This window comes from Diospyros lotus, chromosome 1, assembly GCF_014633365.1.
Source record: "Diospyros lotus cultivar Yz01 chromosome 1, ASM1463336v1, whole genome shotgun sequence".
Lineage (NCBI taxonomy): Eukaryota > Viridiplantae > Streptophyta > Magnoliopsida > Ericales > Ebenaceae > Diospyros > Diospyros lotus.
Genome location: NC_068338.1, coordinates 21,885,862 through 21,908,177, shown reverse-complemented (window position 1 = coordinate 21,908,177; position 22,316 = coordinate 21,885,862). Strand labels below are relative to the sequence as shown.

Genomic DNA, 22,316 nt, shown 5'->3' with positions numbered 1-22,316 from the left:
TATAATATCATATACTTTGGTTATTATTTGAGTTGGTTAAGGCTTTCCTAAATCCAAATTAAGCATGATTATTGATCTAAATTGCTTCCTTTAGCATCACTCAATCCTCCAAAATGCTAGGATGTGATTTGAGACATATACATATGTACATACATGGGCTCATGAATGAATATGTTATTGAAATGTTTAAATGTGCTTGATGTCCATGATGTGTACATTTCTATAATGGAGTATGTTTGCTATACTTGTGTGAGATCTCATGGGCATTGCATGGCATTATTATTTGCACCCCTATTACTATTATTTTGGCGTGGTGAGTATGTTCCACGGGTGAGAAAATGATATCTTATGGAGCACCTGATGCGAATGAGGTGGCTATATAGCTCGGTAGGCGATGCTCATGCCAATGAGTGGCAAATTGATTTATATATATATATATATATACATGCATGCATGCATGTGAATAAATGGCTTTGAGAGTCGAGGTGATCCATGTATATGGAAGGCCGTGTGAGCCAATGCGATGTATGGAGGTCTATGTGATTTTGGGAAATGAAATGTTGCATAAATTCATAATGATGATGGTATAGAATGGTATTAATAATGGGAATTGAATGATGGGCTTAAATTGTATCGGAAAGTCGGGTGTACTTTATTTTTGTTATCCATCATTTTATTCTTGTTTCCGTTATTATATGTGTATACTTCCCGAGCCTTATGGTTCACTTTGAAATATGGGTTTTGATGAACCATCAAAAAGTGTATTTCTTTGAGGATGTTGTTGTCCAATCTAGAAGGCATGAACCTAATGGGTGTCTAGATGTCGGGTAACGATTTTCTTTTGCCTCTGAGTTATTCATGCTTTCATATATCATTTTATAGATACCTCCATTTGCTATATACTTGCCGAGCCTTGTGGCTCACTTTTTTTATTTTGTCATTTCAAGAAATGGAAGATAGATATTTGAGGCGAGTTCTAGTTAGATGTGTTCAAAGATGTCCCGACCTCAAAGATCCATGGGTGTAGTTTGAGGGCATGGCTAGAGGGTTTCATTTCGTATTTAAAGTCTTTATGCCTTTTCATTTTGAAAATGTATGGGTGGTAAGCCCTAGATGATAATGTAATGAATGTCATATAATTTATTTTGGCTCTTATTATTGGTGAGAAAATTCGAAAATAATTTTTTTGTAAATCTTGAGTGATTTTGTATATGTATTCATCTTAAATGGACATTCTCTCGGACTTCCTATACTAGTGGAAAAATCTGGGAGCAGGCTCTAACACTTTAGGTGCTAAATGTAGACCCTAATGCTCGAGATTAGAAGTCAATGACTCGAAGCTCCATAATTTTGATTCTAACTAGACCAATATCAGAGTGAAAAATCAATGAAGATTGGTTGGCTGTTTAAATGTAGGTCTTAAATGCCAGAAATGGCCGTCAGTTCCTTACTACATAAGCTCTATACAAGAAAATAGCTGGGGATATTATACATACATAAGTCAATGAAACACACACGCACGTGCGCACGCGCACACACACACACACACACACACCTGTCGTGTGTCACACACAGATACCTACCGTGTGTATATATGTGTGTGTGAAACACACACACACGACAATGACCATACTTGTTGTGTGTATATATATATATGTGTGTGTGTGTGTGTGTTCGGATGTGTGTTTATGTGACTATGTATCTATATATGTGTGTTTGTGTATACATTCGAATGCATCGTTTCCGGCGTGAATGGGCGGCCATGTATGGCGATTGGCAGATAGTTTCTTAAAGGAGAAAGTGACTGTAATAGGAAGGGTAAAAATGAATTTTCAAATGAGGATATTTCAAGTATATTAAAAAGTGACTGTGAATAGCAAAATGGGTGATTGGAAATAAAATTTCTCTATACTATATGCATTTTTTAAATTTGAAGTGTAAGCCCATAAACGCTCCCAATGGGAGCTTATATATATATATATATATATAAATGCTCTTACAAGGTAAAGCCTACAACTCTTTATCTCTTTCATGTTACTTTCCTATGAAAAATTAATGAAAACAAATGTCACCTAAAAAAACGAGAGATTTATTATGCTTTAATATGTATATTACCACTGGGTAATGTTTGTTAAAATAAATAAAGTAAAATTGTATCAATATAAGGTTAGAATGCTCTTCAGATTAAAATATGAAATGATCAAATATAAGATTGAAAAATATTTCAAAATTTTTATCAAATTATTTGTTAAATTTTTTGAAATGCACTAGAAGACATATGCGTAATTTTTTTTTTTATTTGTAAGGTACAAAATATACTTATCTTGATGGGGAGGAGATAAGCATATCTGTAAAATTTCAAATAAGAAGTCATGTAACTTTTTTTTAAATGGTCGTTAAATAAATTTAATAAATATATTGGAAAGAATAAAAATTTAAAATACTTTTTATGTTTTATCTTTTTTGATCTATATTTTGATTAATAAATACTATATGAGAAAATTATTTTACGCCTTTGTAGCAAAACTTGACGCTTGGAGATGATGATTCAATCTTAACCCTATAGCAATTTTGGAAACCGCATCGACTGCCTCAAAGTCATTTGGGAACTATTGGAAAGATATTCAAGACATACACTTATTGTTCTAGTTTCTATTTGATCTCTCATGAATTGTTATTTTCTCCTCATGTTGTAGGTAGCTGTAGATCAAGGGATAGATGTGGCAAATGTAAAGCCTATAAAGCCCCGTACAAGAGAATTTATAAGGTAAAATAGACTTATACATTTTTATAAGCATAGATAAAAGGGGGTTAATTTAAAAACACTATTACTTAAAATGTTTTTAAGTCAAAAGTTTAGCAAAACATTTTTACCTCTTCACATGCCACACGAACAACCATATTAATGTGCCATGCTAAGTGCGACCCTCGCTACAATTAGGAGCCAAATTAATCTTATTTATATGACAACATATGGTTTATTAAAATTTTATTTAGTATATTTTTTGTTGTAAATAATTTTTTATTTAGTATCTTGCTAAAAATAGTAAATAAGAAAACAAGTAGAAGATCCCTAACAAAATGTCAAAAACAAAAATAAAAAGATGAAAATAAGATTATAGGCCAATAAACCTATTAGTTAGGGAAACCAATTTTTCCAATATTTTGACTTGTTTTTGTTTTTCTTTCATGAGAATATTTTGATTTATATTTTTACCGGCGGGTTTGATTGATTGATTGCGGATGAACTGTCCGAAAGAAATTTTTGCAAGATGACGTGGCGATTCCTGATTGGTCATCAAGTCGCCCAAGACGTGGCTCCACTCGACCCAATTCACGTACTACTTTAAGGCGCGTTATATATCTCCTCTCTCACTTCTGTAAAGCCCTATCTCTCTCTCTCTCTCTCTCTCTTCCCGTCAATATCTTTCTCTCTTCGATCGCCGATCCATATGTCCAGCGCAGTGGAGAGATAAAAAGATTTAATCTTTTTGCTCCCTTCTCCTCCTTAGGCATGCATTTCTATACTTCTCTCTTTTTCTGTATATTTGCTCACCGTATATATTCAAGATGAACAATGTTGTCTTGAATCTCCGTATTATATGGCTTTAATTCTTGGAAAATCTTAATTCGATGGAAGTTAGGGTTTATTCGATGTTGATTCTGATTTGGAACATATTTCTTGGAGCGTGTATGTATATGTCATTTACATCTTTACTTTAATCAAATTGTCGGAATCGTGTCAAGATTGCAGTTTCCTTGCTGGAAATGACGTTCTTATATATTTACTGCTATTGTTGGATAATCTAATTCTTGTAAAGATTGGATCTTCGCAGTGAACCCATTTTGATCTTTGACTCTTTATGCCTGGCAGACTTTAGTTCTTGTTGAGATTCTGTAGCAGAAGCAACGTTTCTTGGATTGTTGCAATGAGGAATACCGAGCGTTTTGCTAATATTGCCCTAGCAGGTATGCTACTTCTTTGCATTTCGATGATAATTGTGAGAAATTTGGAGGCAGATGCTTGGTTTTCTTTGATAACTGCACTTTGTTTAAAGGTCTCTAGCTGAAAAAAATGCTGTGACAGGCATTTGCATGACTGCATGAACTGGGAGTTCAAGAGATTCGTTCCCTTTAAATAATGTGTACAAATACATATTTACTGTCATTTGACTGATCCCTCAGCCATATTATGCTTTTCTTACGGAGCCTGTCTTCATGTAGTTCTATGTGGTCTTGTTTCATAGTTTCTAATTTTGGTAATTATATGTTTTTAGCTTTTTTCTTTTGTTCTGGAGAGGAAAGGAGGCATAAATTCTGGACTAAAAAATATGATGTGCTGTAAAGGTGGTCCATTCCAAATTGTGCTGTCTTTTTGTTTTCTTTTCATGTTATTGAAGAAAATCATGTTAGAATCGCGTGGCTCTGTTGGGATTCTGATGAAGGGGCAAGGTCTGGTTGTCAATTTGAACTTTGTTGTTAAATCGTTAAAAGCATTTTCTGTTTTATGGATATCGTTTCTAAGATTCCCCCTTAGAAGATATTTATTTTTCATTGGAGGAAAATGGATCTTGTTTGTGATAGTACTTTGGAATTCCAATAAATTGACATATCTTATACTGGATTATTTGGATCTTTTATTTTGGTTCTCTATTACTGTCTTCATTGAAGATTATAATTTGTCTAGGTCTGAAAATATCAGATATGTTTGAGTGATGATTGGTCATTGGGTCACGTAGAAATTTCGAGAATGTAGAAAGAAAGGTGTTCCTTGACTTTGATCTCTCTGACTGCATTAGCAACCCCTTTCACTAGGTATTTATTCATTTAGAACTTTTGCGTTTACCAACTATTGTGTTGTACTGTACCTTTAGTTCCTATTTTTCTTTTGTTAGTGTGTCAGTAGCCTAGCGCCCCCCCCCCCCCGCGGAACTCCTTGACACGGGAGAAGTACAAAGAGTTTGAGAGGTATAGCCAGTCATGAATAATCCTAAATAGTTTTTAATCCCTGAATGCCTGGAATCATTGTCACTCTTGTGCTATTGTAGGAGATATGCCACCTTATAGTTAAATACACTTAGGAGTCTATGCAAGTCAAGTACAATTAGTAGGTGTAACTGAAATTCTATGGTTCTCATTTTGTTATGGGACCACACTTTTTCTGGGGCAATGGGCTCTGTGATTTACTGTACATTGTAAACCATTGCAGGTTTGACTTTGGCACCGCTGGTTATAAAGGTAGATCCAAACTTAAATGTAATTTTGACTGCATGCTTAACGGTTTACGTGGGTTGCTACCGCTCAGTAAAGTCAACTCCTCCTTCAGTAAGTAGAACTGGCTATCCATGTTGTGACCTATCTTCATCTGTACAATTATCTTTCTTTCAATCTAAATGAAACTCACTTAAAATTGACTTCTGTAATCTGCAGGAAACAATGTCTAATGAACATGCTATGCGTTTCCCTTTAGTTGGGAGTGCGATGCTTCTGTCGCTATTCTTGCTGTTTAAGTTTCTGTCCAAGGATTTGGTTAATGCTGTTTTGACGTGCTACTTCTTTGTACTCGGCATTGTTGCTCTCTCGTATGTTCTTGCCATTCTTCTACACTTGACATATTTTGCAAGCTGCTCATTTGGTGTGATTTGCCCTCATCATTAACTGAATCCCCCCACACCCACCAAAAAAAAAATTAAAAAAAATCCACTTTCCACAGGGCAACACTGTTACCTGCAATCAGACGTTTCTTGCCAAAGCATTGGAATGAAGACTCAATTGTCTGGCGTTTCCCCTATCTCCGTTGTATGTGTCAACCTCAACTCTTGTTTTGCACGGTTATTTTAAATGCTTTTATTTGATGTTTTATTATGGTCATTTGCAATAGTGATCTTGCATTTTGCACAACAGTCCATGTTAATCCTTTCAATCATATGGATATTTTCTCATTGTAGTGTCACTTTGAGGTTTATTTGTTAATCAATGTGTAGATTACACATCAAAAAATAAAAAAATAAATTGTGCGTGCAGAAATTTATTGCTATTTGACCTTGGAGTCATGAATCCTTTTCATGAATGGAGCATTGTCTAAATTTCAATGTGTTATGTCTTTGTTGGATGCTATGCTGGTTATCAAAGATTGTCAGACACACACAATGTTGCACATCAGCGGGGACTTACTCCCAAGCACATGATGATGCTTGTCCAAGCATGTTTTATTACTTTTTTATTTTCCTGAACTAAGCACCCATTTGGATTCTGGTAGGACAAACCCCCCCCCCCAAACACACACACACACACACAATTGGGGGAAGCATGCTCTGCATGCATATTGAAAAATAAATTATAGAGCAATAACTATTAATTCTGAAACTCAAAACTACCATAGCCCTTTATGGATGGAGCTTTTTAAAGTGACAATAAGTGTTACTTTTTTTGTTCATGTTTTTTTTCCTAATAAGTATGTATGTTTCCTTGTGTTGTCTCTCATGGCTGTCAGATGAAGCTCATGCACCTTCTATCTCATTTTAAGCATCTTGCCATTTATTTCTAGAAGTGCCATTATATTTGTGTTAGTATCAATACTTTTTTGCGTACTATTTTCTAGAATTTTGATAATAACATCCTATTCCTAATAGTTCTTACCCAAATAAGAAAAATTACACCCATGAAAAATTCACTTAAAAAGTTATGTGGCCATCTATGACACAGTAATGGGATTGAGGAAGCAATCATTTTAAAAGGGTTTTAATGGTTGCAATTGTAAAAACCATTTTCAATTTCTTGATATGAAAATATTTGACGTCTCAGTTGTGATCAGTTGTGATTAAGGTTGGAGGAAGAGTGTATGTGATAGGGATCGAGGAATGAAGATATATTTTGAGAGAAAAGGAAGAATAGCAAGAATCTGAAAAAGAATAGGAATAGTTTTATGTTATATCTGAAAAAGAGTAAGATTAGGTTTGTTATATGCTTTATTTTTAATTTCTAGTTGGAATATGTTCTTAAAAATTTTAAAGCAAGTTGGACCAAATGCATATGTTATTGATGGACCATTTAACTTTGGTTTTAGCTATGTATGTTTAGGACCTTGTTACATACAAAGACCATGTGTCAGAACCTTAGAGTTGACCAGGGTGGTTTAGGATTCTGATAGGAGAATTTTAAGAGAATTCGGGGAAAAGGAGAGAGAGAGAGAGAGAGAGAGAGAGAGAGAGAGAGAGATTCTTTCATTCCATGATTTGGGGCTAATGCCTCAATACATATATATAACCGTCAGTTGTATCTTTTGGAATGTACTCCAGGAGATGCCTAGTTGATAACTGCCTTGGTACACCCCCTAACAACTTACAAAATTATATGGACTATTCTACCCTTAGGAATGTGACAATACCCTTGCCCTTTAAGACATTTCTTGTTCTCAAGAAATTGCAAAAGCTGGGCAACTCGGGGAAATTGTTTGAGGAGATCTAGTAGGTACTTCCAAGTTGTGTGATCAGGGTGATAGTGGGTCCATTGTACTAACACTTGGGTAACGGAAAGAGAATTTTGATAGATCACCCTCTTATCCAACACTGCGAGGGGTTCCACCACTTATGCTAAGTCTGCTTCCACTGGAGGGAAGTCTGAACTTGTGAGGTTAGAAGGCCCCACTGACTGTTTTAGCGAAGAGACATGGAAGACTGGATGAATACTTACTCCTTTTGGTAGTTGCAATTTATAGGCTACCTTCCCCACTTTGGCTAACACCTGGAAAGGCTCGTAGTACTTTGGGCTCAACTTGGTGGGAGGGTTTGCAGCAAATAGCTGTTGCTGGAACCTCTTGACCTTAAAGTAGACCATGTCTCCCACTTTAAAGCTTCTCTCACACCTCTTATTGTCTGCAAGTTGCTTCATCTTGTTCTGTGCCATAACCAATTCCCTCTTTATCACCTATAATGCTTCTTGTCTCTATTGTAAGTATTGGTCTACAATCAATTCCACACTAGAGTATTGCATGACTGCAGGTATTAGAGGGGGTTTGTAACTGAAGAGGGCCTCGAATGGGACATTTTTAAGGAATGGTGGTAATTAGAGTTATACCACCACTGAGCAAGTGGTAGCCACCTGTTCCAATTCTTAAGTTTAGAGAAGCATACGCACCTAAGGTAAGATTCCAATTATTGGTTCACCCTCTCGGTTTGTTCGTCGGTTTCAGGATGGTAGGCTATTGACATATGCAACCCCACTCCTAACTATTTGAACAATTCCTTCCAAAAGTTGCTAGCGAACACCTTATCTCTATCCGATATAATTGATAGGGGTTATCTGTGTATCTTCACCACCGAGTCCAATAGTAATCCAACTACTTCTGTGGCTGTGAAAGGGTGAGCCAGAATTAAAAAGCCGAACTTTGTCAACTTGTCCACCACCACCAATATGGTATTCTTCCCTTCTGATCTAGGCAAACCTTCCACAAAATCTATGGAAATTTGCTACCATGCCTGCTCTGGTTTGTCTAGAGGTTGAAGTAAGCCTAGGTAAGGAATCTACTCATGTTTACAATGCTAGCAAATGGAGCACTCCAGCACAAACTTGGTTACATCTTTATTCAACCCCTGTCAATGAAAAAGCTGCCTTACCTTGTTGTCGGTGACATTCATGCCGAAATGTCCTCTAATGGGAGTGTCATGTAGAGATTGTAAAATCCTCCGTTTGAGTTGAGCACCATCCCTTATTACCAACCTTCCCTTGTACCCTAGCAGTCCAGCTTTTAAGCTGTACCCCTTATGATCAGCTGGCCTAGCAGCTAATTCAGTCATAAGGTCCTTTGCCCATGGGGTTTGTTCATAGTTGGCTGACACTTCTTTCACCCAGTTAGATACCAAAGTTGAAACAACTCGACATTCCCCTTCTTCTTCCCTTCTTGACAGTGCATTTGCCACTATATTCTCCTTTCCTCTTCTGTATTATATCATATAATCTAGTCCCAACAACTTGGTTACCCATTTTTTGTGTAATTGAGTGTGTGACCTCTGTTACATCAAAAACTTGAGGCTTTCATGGTCCGTTTTTATCGTGAATGGATTCCCCTAGATAATTCCTCCACTTCTCCACTGCCATGAGTACCGCAATTAATTCCTTGTTATGGATGCTTAGCCCCAAGTGTTTTGGGGCCAAGGCTTGGCTAAGAAAGGCTATTGGTTTGCCCTCTTGCACTAACACTGCACCTACTCCTGACTCACAAGCATTGGTCTCCAACATAAAGGGCTTGCTAATAATTCCGTAATTCTTGATGAATTTTCTGTAGTACCCCATTAGTCCAAGGAATTCCCTCAACTCCTTAACTGTCTATTGTGTTGGCCATTCCACCATGGCAGCAATTTTCTTTGGATCGGTGTTAACTCCTTTCCTTGTGATGATGTGACCTAAGTATTCCACTTTTCTCTCCACGAAGGTATACTTAGATCTCTTCACAAACAATTGATTAGATCTGAGGATTTGGAAATTAGTTCGTAGGTGGCTCAAATGTTGATCAAAATTTGGGCTATATATAAGTGTGTCATAAAAAAAGACAAGGATGAACTTTCTCAGGTGAGGGCCAAAGATGTGATTCATCAGGGCTTGGGAAGTGGTAGGGGCATTGGTTAGGCCAAAAGGCATAACCAAGAATTCATATAGGCCTTGGTGGGTTCTAAAAGCGATTTTAAAAATGTCTATGGGGGCTCATCCTAATCTGGTGATATCCAGATCTTAAGTCAAGCTTCGAAAATATGGTGGCCCCAGATAATTCATCTAGGAGGTCCTTTATGATAGGGATTGGAAATTTGTTTTTGATCGTGTGGGAGTTTAGTTGGTGATACTCAGCACAGAATCTCCACGATCCATCCTTCTTTTCTACGAGAAGGACAAGGGAGGCAAATGGGCTCTGGCTCGGTTGGATTATGGATTTCGACAACAAGTCTTTCACCAACCTTTCAATCTCTACCTTTTGGAAGGGGGAATACAGGTATGACCTGACATTGATGGGTTCAGTATTGGGTTTTAAATGGATGGTGTGTTCTAGGAATCAGGTTGGGGGTAAGGTAGATGGCTTAACAAATAAATCCTCAAATTCAGCCAATAATGATTGTAAAGAGTTATAAGATAGTACCTCGCTTGAGGGGGGTATTATAGCATCAAGCCTGAACCAAGAATGATTAGCTGTTGCATCTTCCTTGGCATTCCCTTTTTCCTCCTCCAACTCGATTGCATAGAAGGAGTGTAATTAAGCGATGGCAACCTCCCCATGCTTAAACAATTTTTTTAAGTTTCTGCCCGATACCATTTTACATTCACCCTCCTCCAAGCACCCGTTTAACATCAGTCTCTTACTTTCCCTTTCAAAGGTCACTTCCAATGTATTAAAATCAAATATCAATGGATTCACTGTTCTCATCTAGTTGACACCCAATACAATGTGGCGGCCCCCTAAGTTCAGAATCCTTAGATCAGTGGTGAACTCATGCCCTTGCATCCTCCATGTGAAGTTTCTTTACCTGTTCCTACTGATCATTTTGCTGCCATTTGCAACAATAATTGAATGGGAAGGGTGGCTTGTAAGGTGCATTGCAATTCCTTAGTTGTGTCTTTATCCAAGAAGCTATGTGTGCTCTTGTTGTCAATGAGGACTATCACCCTCTTCTTTGCCTCCCTTATCTTGATTATCTTCTCTGAAGGATAACCCTCAAAAGCATGTAAGGATATTTGCCCTCCTTCCTCTCTGTCAACTCCATTTCCAATCCCCTCTAACTCCTTGGCTTCTTCTTCTTCCTCTTGCCCCTCCATCTGCATCAACTATTTTCTGCATTAATGCCTGGGTGTATACTTCTCTCCTCATCTAAAGCATTGCCCAATTTGTCTTTTTGCTCCATTGTGAGAGATTTCAATGGAGCATGGTTGGGTGGTGCTCAAGGTACATAGCATCCCTTTGTTACTTGTGGGCTGTTGCTTTTGAGATTTCCCCTTGTACTGCTTTGCCAATTACTTCCCACATATCCCTTTGGAGATATCGTGTGTTTCTTAACAAACACTTCAAGGGACAATTCATGCAAACGGGCCTTCTCGACTGCTTGTCTCACAGAGGTTGGTTGTAGCATTTTGACCATCAGTCTTAGTTCATCACTCAAACCGCTAATGAAACTAGACATGAAATAATGCTTGTCTAAGGTCGGGTGAGCATGACTTAATATAGACTTAAGCTCCTCAAATCTTACTTGATACTCTTCCATTGTTCTTTCTTGCTTTAACTTGTTAAATTCTTCCACAACATCGGTTAGATTTTGCTCCCCGAAACGAGCACAAAATTGCTCTATGAATTCAGGCCACCTCCATTCCATTCTCTACCCGCTCCACCCTTGAAACCATGAATCAACCACATCATTCAGATAGGCGGTTGCCATGTTGACTGCCCCCGTCTTCTATTTTGTAGTGGTAAAAGAAACGCCCACAATGTTGGATCCACCACCGGGGTTTATCCCCTTCAAACATTGGGATTTCTAGCCTTGACATTGGAGGATTAGTCGGGTTCACCAATGATCCCCAGAGGGAGTTTTCTGCCACATACTCCATTCGTTCTTTTGCCTCTGGTCTACCTCTTGATTCTATGATGATGGGTGTTACCATGGAATGTGGAGGGAAGTCCATCGACAGACTCACATTAGGCTTCTGGGAAAACATAGTGAGTGTAGCACTCGGGTGTTGGCTCAAACCTGAGAATTCTTCTGTAAGGTATGAGAAGTCTCCTTGCGGGTTTCTCTCAATCATCGATATGTCTGCTTAGATGTGACTAACTTCCTCGTGAGTGAAGGATTCCCACTTCTACTGTCTCTAGCCTCTTGTCTACTTGCTCGTGGTTTTGCCGAAGGCCCAGCTCTAGAGCATCCAGCTTCGACTCCAGTTGTTTCATTCGGGTGCCTTCCACCATCCTCCTTGCATCACCCACAGTTGTTTCCTACCTTGTTTGTCGGAATCACTCTACCAAGGTGTCCGATCACTGTCTCTCCAACTCTACCCTCTTTCACTTGTTTAATTGTGCTCGATTCGATCGGCCAATAGTTTCAATCAAGGTGGCGCCCGGCTTCAATCACTTAGACTGTGTGGTTCACCAGAAGGGCCTCCTCAGGTCGATGACCGCTTGGTCTGATACCAATTGTTAGCACCTTAGAGTTGACAGGGTGGTTTAGGATTCTGATAGGAGAATTCTGAGAGAATTCAGGGAAGAAGAGAGAGAGAGAGAATCAGATTCTTTCATTTCATGATTTGGGGATAATGCCTCAATACATATATATGATTGTCAGCTGTATCTTCTAGAATGTACTCCAGGAGATGCCTAGCTGATAATCGCCTTGGTACACCCCCTAACAGCTTACAAAAATTATATGGACTATTCTACCCTTAGGAATGTGACACCATGTTAATCTCTTGAGTTTTTTTATTTTCTTGTTTGTCTAGTTTATGGTTAGTATTTGTACTATTAACTTAAATAAGTAGTCATTTGACTAGCATGTGACTTTTCAATATGGATGGATGGCTAAGGTTAGGAGGATTCCTTTTGTGATGAACGACTATGATTTATTGCTCCTATAAATCTGGTATAAATAGTCTTTTAAAACACCTTGTAAGCTGTCATTTTTATTCTAGCTCAAGGTTTGATGTTCCCCTAAATCCCAAATTTCATATTGTTGTTTTTGTTATTTTTTTGGGGGTAAGAATATAATCTAAACATTCCTTGTATAAGAGGATTGTATTGTCTTATGAAAAGGGTTACATAAACATATGAATTATAATTTATCTTGTTTGAAGTGGAAAAAACATCATATTATGCTTTTTTGTGGATTTTTTGCCTTTTAAGCAACAAAAAGAAGAAAAAAAGAAAAGAAAAAGTGCAACCAAATGCCTTTCGCTTTTTATAAGCAAAAAAGTAATGAAGCTGCTAAAAAAGATGGTGCCAAACAAACCTATTGTCCCTGCAAGATTTGCTCTAATGCAAGCATGGACAAACCACATGCAGGGAAACTTGTATGGCTGGCTTTGGCTAGGGGGACCTTGGTTTACCACAGATACGTGCTGATCATCATTTTGACAATGTTTTACCATGTATGGAGGTTCACTTACTCTGTTATTGGTCTTTTTGAACTTTTTACCAATCTCAATTACTTACTATGGTCCTCCTTCCTGCTGTCACCTCCTCCCCTGTGCGCGCATGCAGGAATTCCATGTTCTCTCAAAAGAGAGTTTTTAGAAAATGACTAATGTTTAAGAATATAAAAAAATAAAGAGTGGTTCTTCCTGTTTTGGTGAATCTGAATGGTGAGAGATTACTTATAATATTGGTAGTCTATTATATACATCCTATGGTGGATGGAAAGTTTGGGGATGGCCCTGGTTCCCCCCACAATTTCCTCTGGCCCTAGGTTTCCCAAAATATGAACAACATTCCCTGCTGCAAGAATCCTGAAGAATGTGGAAAGCATGGTAATATTTTGCTTCATTCTAAAATGAATTGCTGTAGATCTCTACTCCAATTCTTTTGGTACTATTTATATTGCATTTTTTGATGACTAAGATTTGTTTAAGCTGAGTATGATTTATCTTGTCAATATATGTGTTTCATTATTTGATTGAATGTAATATTTTACTTTTCTGTTTCTGTATTTTTGTATGATGCAGTTGACAGTATCTTGCTTGTAACATGCAGAATGATATTGTTTTCTTTAACACATTTCTTCCACAGCTTTGGAGGTTGAGTTCACAAGGTCTCAGATTGTTGCAGCAATCCCTGGAACTTTTTTCTGTGCCTGGTATGCTTCACGGAAGCATTGGCTGGCTAACAATATACTGGGTCTCTCATTCTGCGTTCAGGTCTGATAATATCATTTCTTTAAGAATTCATCACTCATAGTGTGCCAATTATTTCTTATTCTCTTTTGAGATTTATCAATTAAAGAACCACAAAACCTTGTAAAATGTAGCCAACATGGTTTCCTATTAGAACTTCACTCAATCTTTAAAACCCACTGGAACTCATAAAGAAACAGAAAAGTAGGCAAGGTTATTTAATCAATTCCTGCTATTAATCAATAAATTTTTACTTTTGGTCTCCTGCACCAAATTGGGTGCACATCTAGTTGGTTGTGAAGAGTTTGAAGAAGTTATGGAAACAGTTATGTTTACGAATAATAGTTCATATGGCTTCTCTTTTGAGTTTTTCCAACATTTGTACACGTTTAGTGAAGTTTCTAGAAAGAGTTTTGTTTTCTCAAATTCTAAATAATGGGCACATGGTAGAAGTTTGTTTTATTTATTCTTCTTTGATTTGAATAAGAAACACAAAACTTATTGAACCACTCATAGAATAGTATCATAACAGATAGGTGTAACCCCCTACCCCACTAAAACACTCAGCCTGCCTGTCCCTGTATGGAATTATCTTTTCTTGGTCCTGATTGAAGTCCTTTAATGTGAATTTCACCATTCATTCCATTCCATTCCATTGCTATTGGACTGGGTGTGGCCTAAGATGACAACAGGAAAGCCGACCAAGGTCTGATATCCAACATTACAAAGCAAGAAAACAGTATGTTCACTGCTAACAACTCAACTCAAGTTAACAAGCCTAAAGCAAACTTATTTGGATTAGCTGCATAGATCATACCTGTAATTGTGTCTAAAACTGTATTGTCCTTTCTCTCCTGACTTGTGTTTTCTTGTTCTTCCGTTTCTTTTGTTAAGTGATGAAATCAAAAGAAAACGAGTAATCATCAAAAGCTTTTACTACTAAATAGCATGTCAATTTTCATTGACCTAGCCAAAAAAAAAAAAAAAAGCATGTCATTATCAATCTTCTCCATCCTGTGGTTTGATTCCTTGTCTGATATTTTTGACCTGAGTGTCTTCTATGTTTTGAGCCTTCTGTGCAGGGTTTCTAATGTTGTTTTTATTGGATGTTACACCTTTCTTCACTGTGTTCCCTGGTGATAGCTGGAACTGAATTTTACAGTAAATACCTAGGCTACTGATGGCAGTTCTGGCAATCACTTGTCTTCTGTGTATGTGTATCTGTGTGTGTGTGTGTGAATGAGATTGTCTTTGGAGCGAGAAGATTGCTATATATTTGTAGAGGGAAGTTTAATCATTTGAACTTCCAGAGGCAAAGGATGTTGTTTGAGCAAAGAATTCTGAATTTGGTTGAAGCAAGCTGTTGATATCTTTTATATATCTAGGTACTTAAGGAAACAACATAATTAAGTGGTACTATGTAACTTGCTGTATTGAGGAAGGGGTAGAGGAGGTTGGGTAGTGTTACCTTACCTGGCTGCCTTATTGATTATCATGCTAGCTTTTCTTCTTGAACATGCCCCTATAGTGCTTTTAATCCTTCAGGAGACCCTTCTTATATATGGTTCTGGAGAACATGAATTTTCTTGTTATTCTTCACTATAGGGACATTTTCCTCTCTTGGGTTTTGGTCATTTTGGTTTTAATATTCAAAAAACATTGAATGACTGAAGATTTGGTTTCAATAGTTCTATCATTTTAATTAAACAAATTCCACCTCCCCCCCTTTAAATTTGAAGTGGACCCCTAAGAAGGTGCTGTATTGTGTCAACCACCCGCATTGGATATGGACACTTGCTAGACACTTTCAAATGCCTGTTGGTGACTTGTCCAAACAATTTATTTTATTTCTTAGTTGTTTTACCATCAAGCACTTTACAAACACTCGGGGGTACTGAGCCAAATTTTGTTTCATTTCATCAAAACAATCGAAACTACAATTTCTTAAGAAAATGACATGGACGACCAAGATTATGATATTTCCACTGAAACTTGCTAAAATACACCAAAACTTGTTGAAATACTGCCACCTATTCCCAAAAATTACTTGTTTTGACAATATAATGAATATCTAAGGGGGAGTCCGTTCTTATTTATCTATCAAGTAAATTACTTACGAACACCCCAAGGTTTGTCAATGTTACATCTGCCTCCATGTGGTTTAAAAGATCACAAATATATTTTCTTGGTGTTAGTCAAGATAATAGAGTAAATAATTAATAATAAGACAATTTTTACCATTATATGCCCATCAAATTTTCTTTTCAATGCCATTAGTCAAACTTTTATATTCTATGACGTGTATAACACTATGTAATCCCACGTTCACCACTCAATCCCGTTTTCTCCATTTTTTGCCTTCTCACTCCCCATTAGAGAGACAAATTAAACTCTCTCTCTCTCTCCCCCCGTGAAAAAATTCCTGCATACATCCACAGAGCACACCCCCTCGAATATACTATGCCATCCCCATCTGCTTTATTTTTTTCTCTCTCCCTCCTCTAATGAATCTTTACCACCATAATCCAAGAACCCCCTCACTCCAAAAATTCAACCCCTCCATCTCAAACTTACCTCTAATTTTCCATATGCACACCCAATAAATGAGCTCCATCAACCACCCACTACCACCATTTTTGACTGGCCATCACATTTATGATTACTTGATGAACCCACAATGATGTTCAATTGAGGCATGGCAGGGTTTTGTTTGTGATGGTGGGTTTAATTTTCATTCTATCTGGCCATGTTATATTGTCACTTGGTGTATAGATTTTGTCATATGGTTATTGCATTGGGTAAAGAGTGAGATAGAGAGGCTAGTTTTGTGATTGGAGGTGATTATGGGTGCTAAAAATAAGTGGGGGGTCTGAGACATGGTGATATATTTTTTAGACCAAGTGATGGAAAAATAATGACAGGAATGATAAAATGGTGACAAAGTGTTAGCCATTTGATTTGGAAATTGAAGTTAAGGAGTCTGGATGGTGGTTGGAGGTGGTTCAGGCTGAGTATGGTAGCGGTTTGAGTGTGTGTATGCGTGTGTATATATATATATATATATATGCATATAAAGTGTGATTAAGCATGGAAATATAGAAAGGATTAGTTTGTGCAGAGTTTACTTTAAGCCTTTTTTTTATTGCAGACAGTAAATGGTTGATTGCTCAAGGGGTAATCTGGTACAGAATGTTTGAAATAATAGAGAGGCGTCTGTAATTTCTCATATCACCTGCTAGGGGATATGTATGTTATTAAAAAACCTCAAGTGATACGCAATAACTTGCTCTTATTCTTTCTGTTGTATGAATCATATACCATATTAGAAAACTTGATTAGAAGTTAAATATACATGGTAGAAAGTATAGAAGAGGAATAAATTAAAGACATTGATAAGCACTTCTCCTCCTCCTCCTCTCTCTCTCTCTCTCTCAACATTCTTTCTTTTCTGAAAGCTTGTTGATGCTAGGTAGTTGCTCTTAAATTTTCTTAGAATAATACCTTAACAAACATGTGACTTCTAACTGTAGCTATGTTTCTTTTCTCATTTTTTTTCTTTTTTTTAAAATTCTTTGTTTGGTTAAGGAGTTATCTATTCACTTAGATTTATGTGCAAACTTTGTGTCTGATGCCATGAAAATTTAATTGGTGTCTTTTACCATAAAAGAAGACACAATAATTCAGTTGATGCTCTTTATCTATCAAGAAAAAGGAAAAGAAGAAGAGAAGCAAATCTCATTGGTGTTCTATTTTCTTCTATCATGTGGAAAGTGTCTTTTGTCTTAATGTTTACCTGTTTGTCTGAGATAACAATATGTTGAGGTCTCTGAAATGTTTGCTTTGCCTTTTCAATGTTCTGAATTTGAAGGGAATTGAAATGCTATCACTTGGATCCTTCAAGACTGGTGGCATCCTTCTGGTAAGAAATAAATCCATGGATTCATGCATTACGTATTCAACACCTGCATTTTCATGCATACCTGTTGTACTTGTCATCTGACAGCATCAAAACTGTTGAACAACCCTTCTTACTCTATTCTTTTCAACTTATATGTTGACCATTAAAAGTGGAATAATATGACGCAAATGAACAACCCTACTTAAGATTCAAACAGTTCATTTCTAAGGGATCTCCATGGGGTAATTGTTGGCGCATAGTCCATGCCATGTTAGAACTCACTGGTTGTTGCCATTTTGAATGGCTGCTGGGACTCTATGCCTCGACCTTATTAGGCCTCATGGGCTTGAGCACGGCTGAGGATGCTTCCTCTCTGCAGGAGATTGGTTTCTTATTCAGGGGTCACCAGTGTGGTTAGCGTTTTTTCAGGGAGAATGGAAAAATTTCTTTTTGTATAATAACATGTTTTAGAATATGAAATTCAAATACATTAAGGAAGTTTTATCCTTGTTTTGCTTGATGTATTTTGTGGTTGTATTATGGCAGATTTACTAAAAAAACCATCCAAACTGTTACTACCTTGATTTTGTGGTTTACATCAATTCCATTTTTTATGAACTGGCTGAGAACTACGGTTATGGAATTGAAGACTCTTTTATCCCATAATGAGAGGTACTTTTCACAGTATCTCTGAATATGAAGTTCATGACCAGATAAAACTAAAGTTCCATTAAAGAGTGTTCCCACAGGCAGAAGTCAAGAGAATGCAATTGCATTATAGAGTTGTAATTGCTGATTGAGCAAAGTGTTAATTTACGTAATTTAAGTAGCTCTATTCAACTCAACTTGATTAAGCTTTACCCCAACTTGTAGGGATTGCTACCCATATCCATTTTCCCTATTATGCTTTGTCAAGGGCCATGTTTTCTGTTAACTGACAGAATATCTCATCTCTTTATCTATGATCTCAACCCAACTTAATTTTGGGACCCCCATTGCACCTAGCATTATCCTCAATATTAAATAATCTTCTATAAATAATTGTTCTGATGATATTGAGATGAATTTTAAAGCAAAAGGGTTTGTTTCTGATGGCATTGCAACAACTCTGTTGCTTTTCTGTTACCACAGTTATTGTCCTCATATTTGAGTATTTCTACATTTTTTGTTGCCCCTATTTTTTTATTGTATCTTCCCTCCCCCTTCTTAGTTTGAGGTTTTAGGGTTTATAGGATACTTCAGTAAAACCAATAGCACAGAAACTCGTCAGATGATTGCAACAAACAGATTTTGTAGGTTAGATTTGATTTTAAATTGGCTCACCCTTGGCACACCTCTCTTCTTCATTACTGTACGCAGTCACTGGTTCCACCTTTCAACTGATTCCTTGTTTTGGTGAAATAAATTGCAGGCTGGACTTTTTGTATATGATATTTTCTGGGTTTTCTTTACCCCAGTGATGGTTAGCGTTGCCAAGTCTTTTGATGCTCCTATAAAGGTCAGTACATCAGGCTAATTGAAATTATTTGTATTTTAAATTATTTCTGAAATCACTAGGTTTGTAGCTGTACTATTCTGATTGCAATAACATAAACTCTCTGAAGCTTTTATTCCCAACAGCAGATGCTACACGCCCATATTCGATGCTTGGACTTGGGGACATAGTTATCCCAGGTGTGATATTCATGTTGAACTTGAAAATCTATCTTTCTGAAGGTTGGCCATGTAGCATATATCTGTTTCTGCCATGATATTGGAGTCTGTTATCAGGCTGCATATTTTGCAGTCACCTTTAATTAGTCTTTGATTCTTCTCAACAAACTCGATTACCCTTGCCTATCAATCTGCTCCTAATATGCTTGCATATATTTATCATTCACACAGTGGCAAAGTTTTGCATTCTGCGCAATATATAATTGGAGTTTGACCTTTATCATTACATTCCCCGAGTCTAACCCTTGCCTTTTTTTAGACATGTGAAACATATGATATACATATATGATTTGGATTTTGCACAACTATGCAGCAGTTGAAAAATAAAAAGAAAAAAAACCCGGTGTGTCTGGCCCATCAGACCCACTGGGCGAGGCCAACATGCTGTGTTGGACTGACACCCCTTTGGGATCACCATGGCAGAGTCTGGCCCACAGAGTGTGGGCTGTCAGTTTGACAACTCTGGTTAGGATTTATGCTCTACTGGTGCACGGCTTGTCTCTTTAGTAATCTAAATATGCAGGTTCAAACATATAGTGCTATTGTGCTGGTGAATGTCTAAGTGAGAAGTATGGGATTTAGTTTCCCGGTTATGAGTCTTGCCTTTAGGCTCTGACTTTAATATGTGAACGTGGAGAAACTCTCTCTTGTGACTATGCAGTTGTGCTAGAAAAGTTATGTTGTCTTGAGAAATTACTTTCTTTGAAAATCACGCTTGTGCAACTAGAAGTTTCTTTTCTACTTCTCTTCAGTAGAAAAATATATTTTGTTGTCATCTAAAAGCGGTTTTTTATCTTGACCAAACAGCATTAAAGATATACAACAGAATCTGCTGTTAATAGATTACCTGCTGGCGGTTCTATTTAAATGTTTGGGGTCCTAGCTTTTAATAATTACACTTGTTTGTTTGATCTTGGTTATTTTTAGTGTTTCCTCACACCCTTTCTTCTCAGGCATTTTTGTAGCATTGGCATTGCGTTTTGATGTCTCCAGGGGAAAAGCAAGCCAGTATTTCACGAGTGCTTTTCTCGGATACACAGTTGGTTTGGTCCTTACCATTATAGTCATGAATTGGTTCCAAGCTGCACAGGTGTGTACAGCTGGTTCTATTTTGCTTTGTTGTCATGACAAATACTAACAAGCGCGCACACAATTTACATATTATACGAATAAGAAGTATATAACTATATAACTGGTCATTGCCTTTGCCATTTAAGGTTTAATTTTTTTATTTTACTCTGTAGTCGGATCATTTTTATTCCTTTTTTTCCCCCCAACTGTTCTGAGGTTTATATACATTTTATTTACGTGTTCAGCCTGCATTACTATATATAGTACCGGCTGTTAGTGGATTTTTGGCAGCTCATTGCATGTGGAATGGTGATGTCAAACAGGTTTGTCCACACCTGATACTGTAATTTTTGTTCTGTTGTCTTTCCATTTCTGTTGGGCTAAAATTCTTTCTTTCTTTTTATTTCTTTTGGGGTAGTTGTTGGAGTTTGACGAATCCAGGACTAGTGGTGGTTCATCACAAGAAGAGGATGATGTCAAGTTGAGCAAGAAAACGGAGTAAGGCAAAGAACTAAAACATTACTAGTGGTCCAAAAAGCTAGAACAAACTACTTTGATCATATTTTGGTGTGCAACTACTGCACCACCATTTCTGTCGTTGCTGAGTTTTTGAATTGAGAGTTGATTACATATTATTAGCGTTTAATAACAAGATTACAAATTTAGATTTAACATGTGTTCTTTCATCCCTTGCCCTGCCCTGAATTGATTTGAGGACAGCAATGGATCATCCATGTGTGTGTGTGTGTTTTTTTTTTGAAATTTCTCTCTTTATCGTCTTCCTTCCATATATATGCCAAAAGGACTAGAACACCCAGTTTACTATGTAATGACGATACCGCCTACTTGATTTGCCAGCCATTCTTTGGTAAAACTCAATTCTATCCGCAAATCATATTTATAAACCTACTTGGTTTTTTTTTTTTTTTGGGTTTAATAATTGTTAGTATTTTTGAAAAATAAAAAAAATATAATTTTGAAAAGTTGATGAAGATTAAAACGAACGTAATATGAAATATTACTATTTTGGTGTTTTATTTGAGAAATGTGTTCATTTATGAAAATAAAGTCAAAAGGTTGAAAATAACAATGAAATAAAATGGGGCAGCAGCCAGCAGGGCTTAGGCTTCATGTATAAAGAGAGAGTTACTTTTTAAATTAAAAAAATATAAACAAAAAAAGGAGGAAGAGGAGAGCCGCTTGAAGGTGTGATGACTGACCGGCCAATGGTATGAGATGTCACCTACTTTGACCTATAGGGACCATGATCATGAATGAACCCCCTTTTCAGACCAAAATTAATAAAAAAAAATCTATTATGATATGCTCCAGGAAGGATGTCGTGTCAATATGATGATATGCTAAATATAAAATTCCACATTCTATATTTATGGAATGTCAAATTTTGTTTTATCTAATCAGAATTCAAGAAATTAAATTCTTAAAATCTAAGTGCTTAATGTTTGATTTTTTATTCTTGTTTATTCAACACACACACAGAGACACACAGAGGAGGAAATCCCAATTAAATGGTGGCATTCAACCTGGGAAGAGTCGTCATTTGCAACAAGGACCTTTCAAGAGATGGACCATTTCGCCAAATAATTGAACCGGGAAATGCAATTCAAACAAGACGGCAGCAGTGATTATTATAAAAATAAAAATAAAAATAAAAATAGAAAAAAAGGAAAAAAAATACATGCTACCAGCAGCCCAGCCCCCTGCACGAGATTTGGTTGGAAATGATCCAACAACTGAACTGAACTGAAAAGTGAATAATAAT

At 36.9% G+C, this 22,316-nt stretch overlaps 1 protein-coding gene across 1 annotated transcript; it reads left to right on the top strand.

Moving 5' to 3' along the window:
• Nucleotides 1-3,380: 3,380 nt before the first annotated feature.
• LOC127788597 (signal peptide peptidase-like) lies at nucleotides 3,381-21,205 on the top strand. The gene is made up of 12 exons (XM_052317068.1): nucleotides 3,381-3,512; nucleotides 3,875-3,969; nucleotides 5,210-5,325; nucleotides 5,431-5,582; nucleotides 5,714-5,799; nucleotides 13,748-13,875; nucleotides 17,720-17,770; nucleotides 19,161-19,247; nucleotides 19,354-19,423; nucleotides 20,416-20,552; nucleotides 20,779-20,856; nucleotides 20,952-21,205. The coding sequence occupies exons 2-12, from the start codon at nucleotides 3,930-3,932 to the stop codon at nucleotides 21,033-21,035; spliced, it is 1,029 nt and encodes a 342-aa protein (XP_052173028.1). The 5' UTR covers nucleotides 3,381-3,512; nucleotides 3,875-3,929; the 3' UTR covers nucleotides 21,036-21,205.
• Nucleotides 21,206-22,316: the final 1,111 nt, after the last annotated feature.

What these genes read in the sequence shown, in the direction of transcription:
- LOC127788597 (XM_052317068.1), top strand. Translation starts at nt 3,930, where the DNA reads ATGAGGAATACCGAGCGTTTTGCTAATATTGCCCTAGCAG. An exon ending in TGCTAATATTGCCCTAGCAG is followed by an intron (nt 3,970 to 5,209) that starts GTATGCTACTTC and finishes AAACCATTGCAG; the next exon opens with GTTTGACTTTGGCACCGCTG. An exon ending in TGGGGACATAGTTATCCCAG is followed by an intron (nt 19,424 to 20,415) that starts GTGTGATATTCA and finishes CTTTCTTCTCAG; the next exon opens with GCATTTTTGTAGCATTGGCA.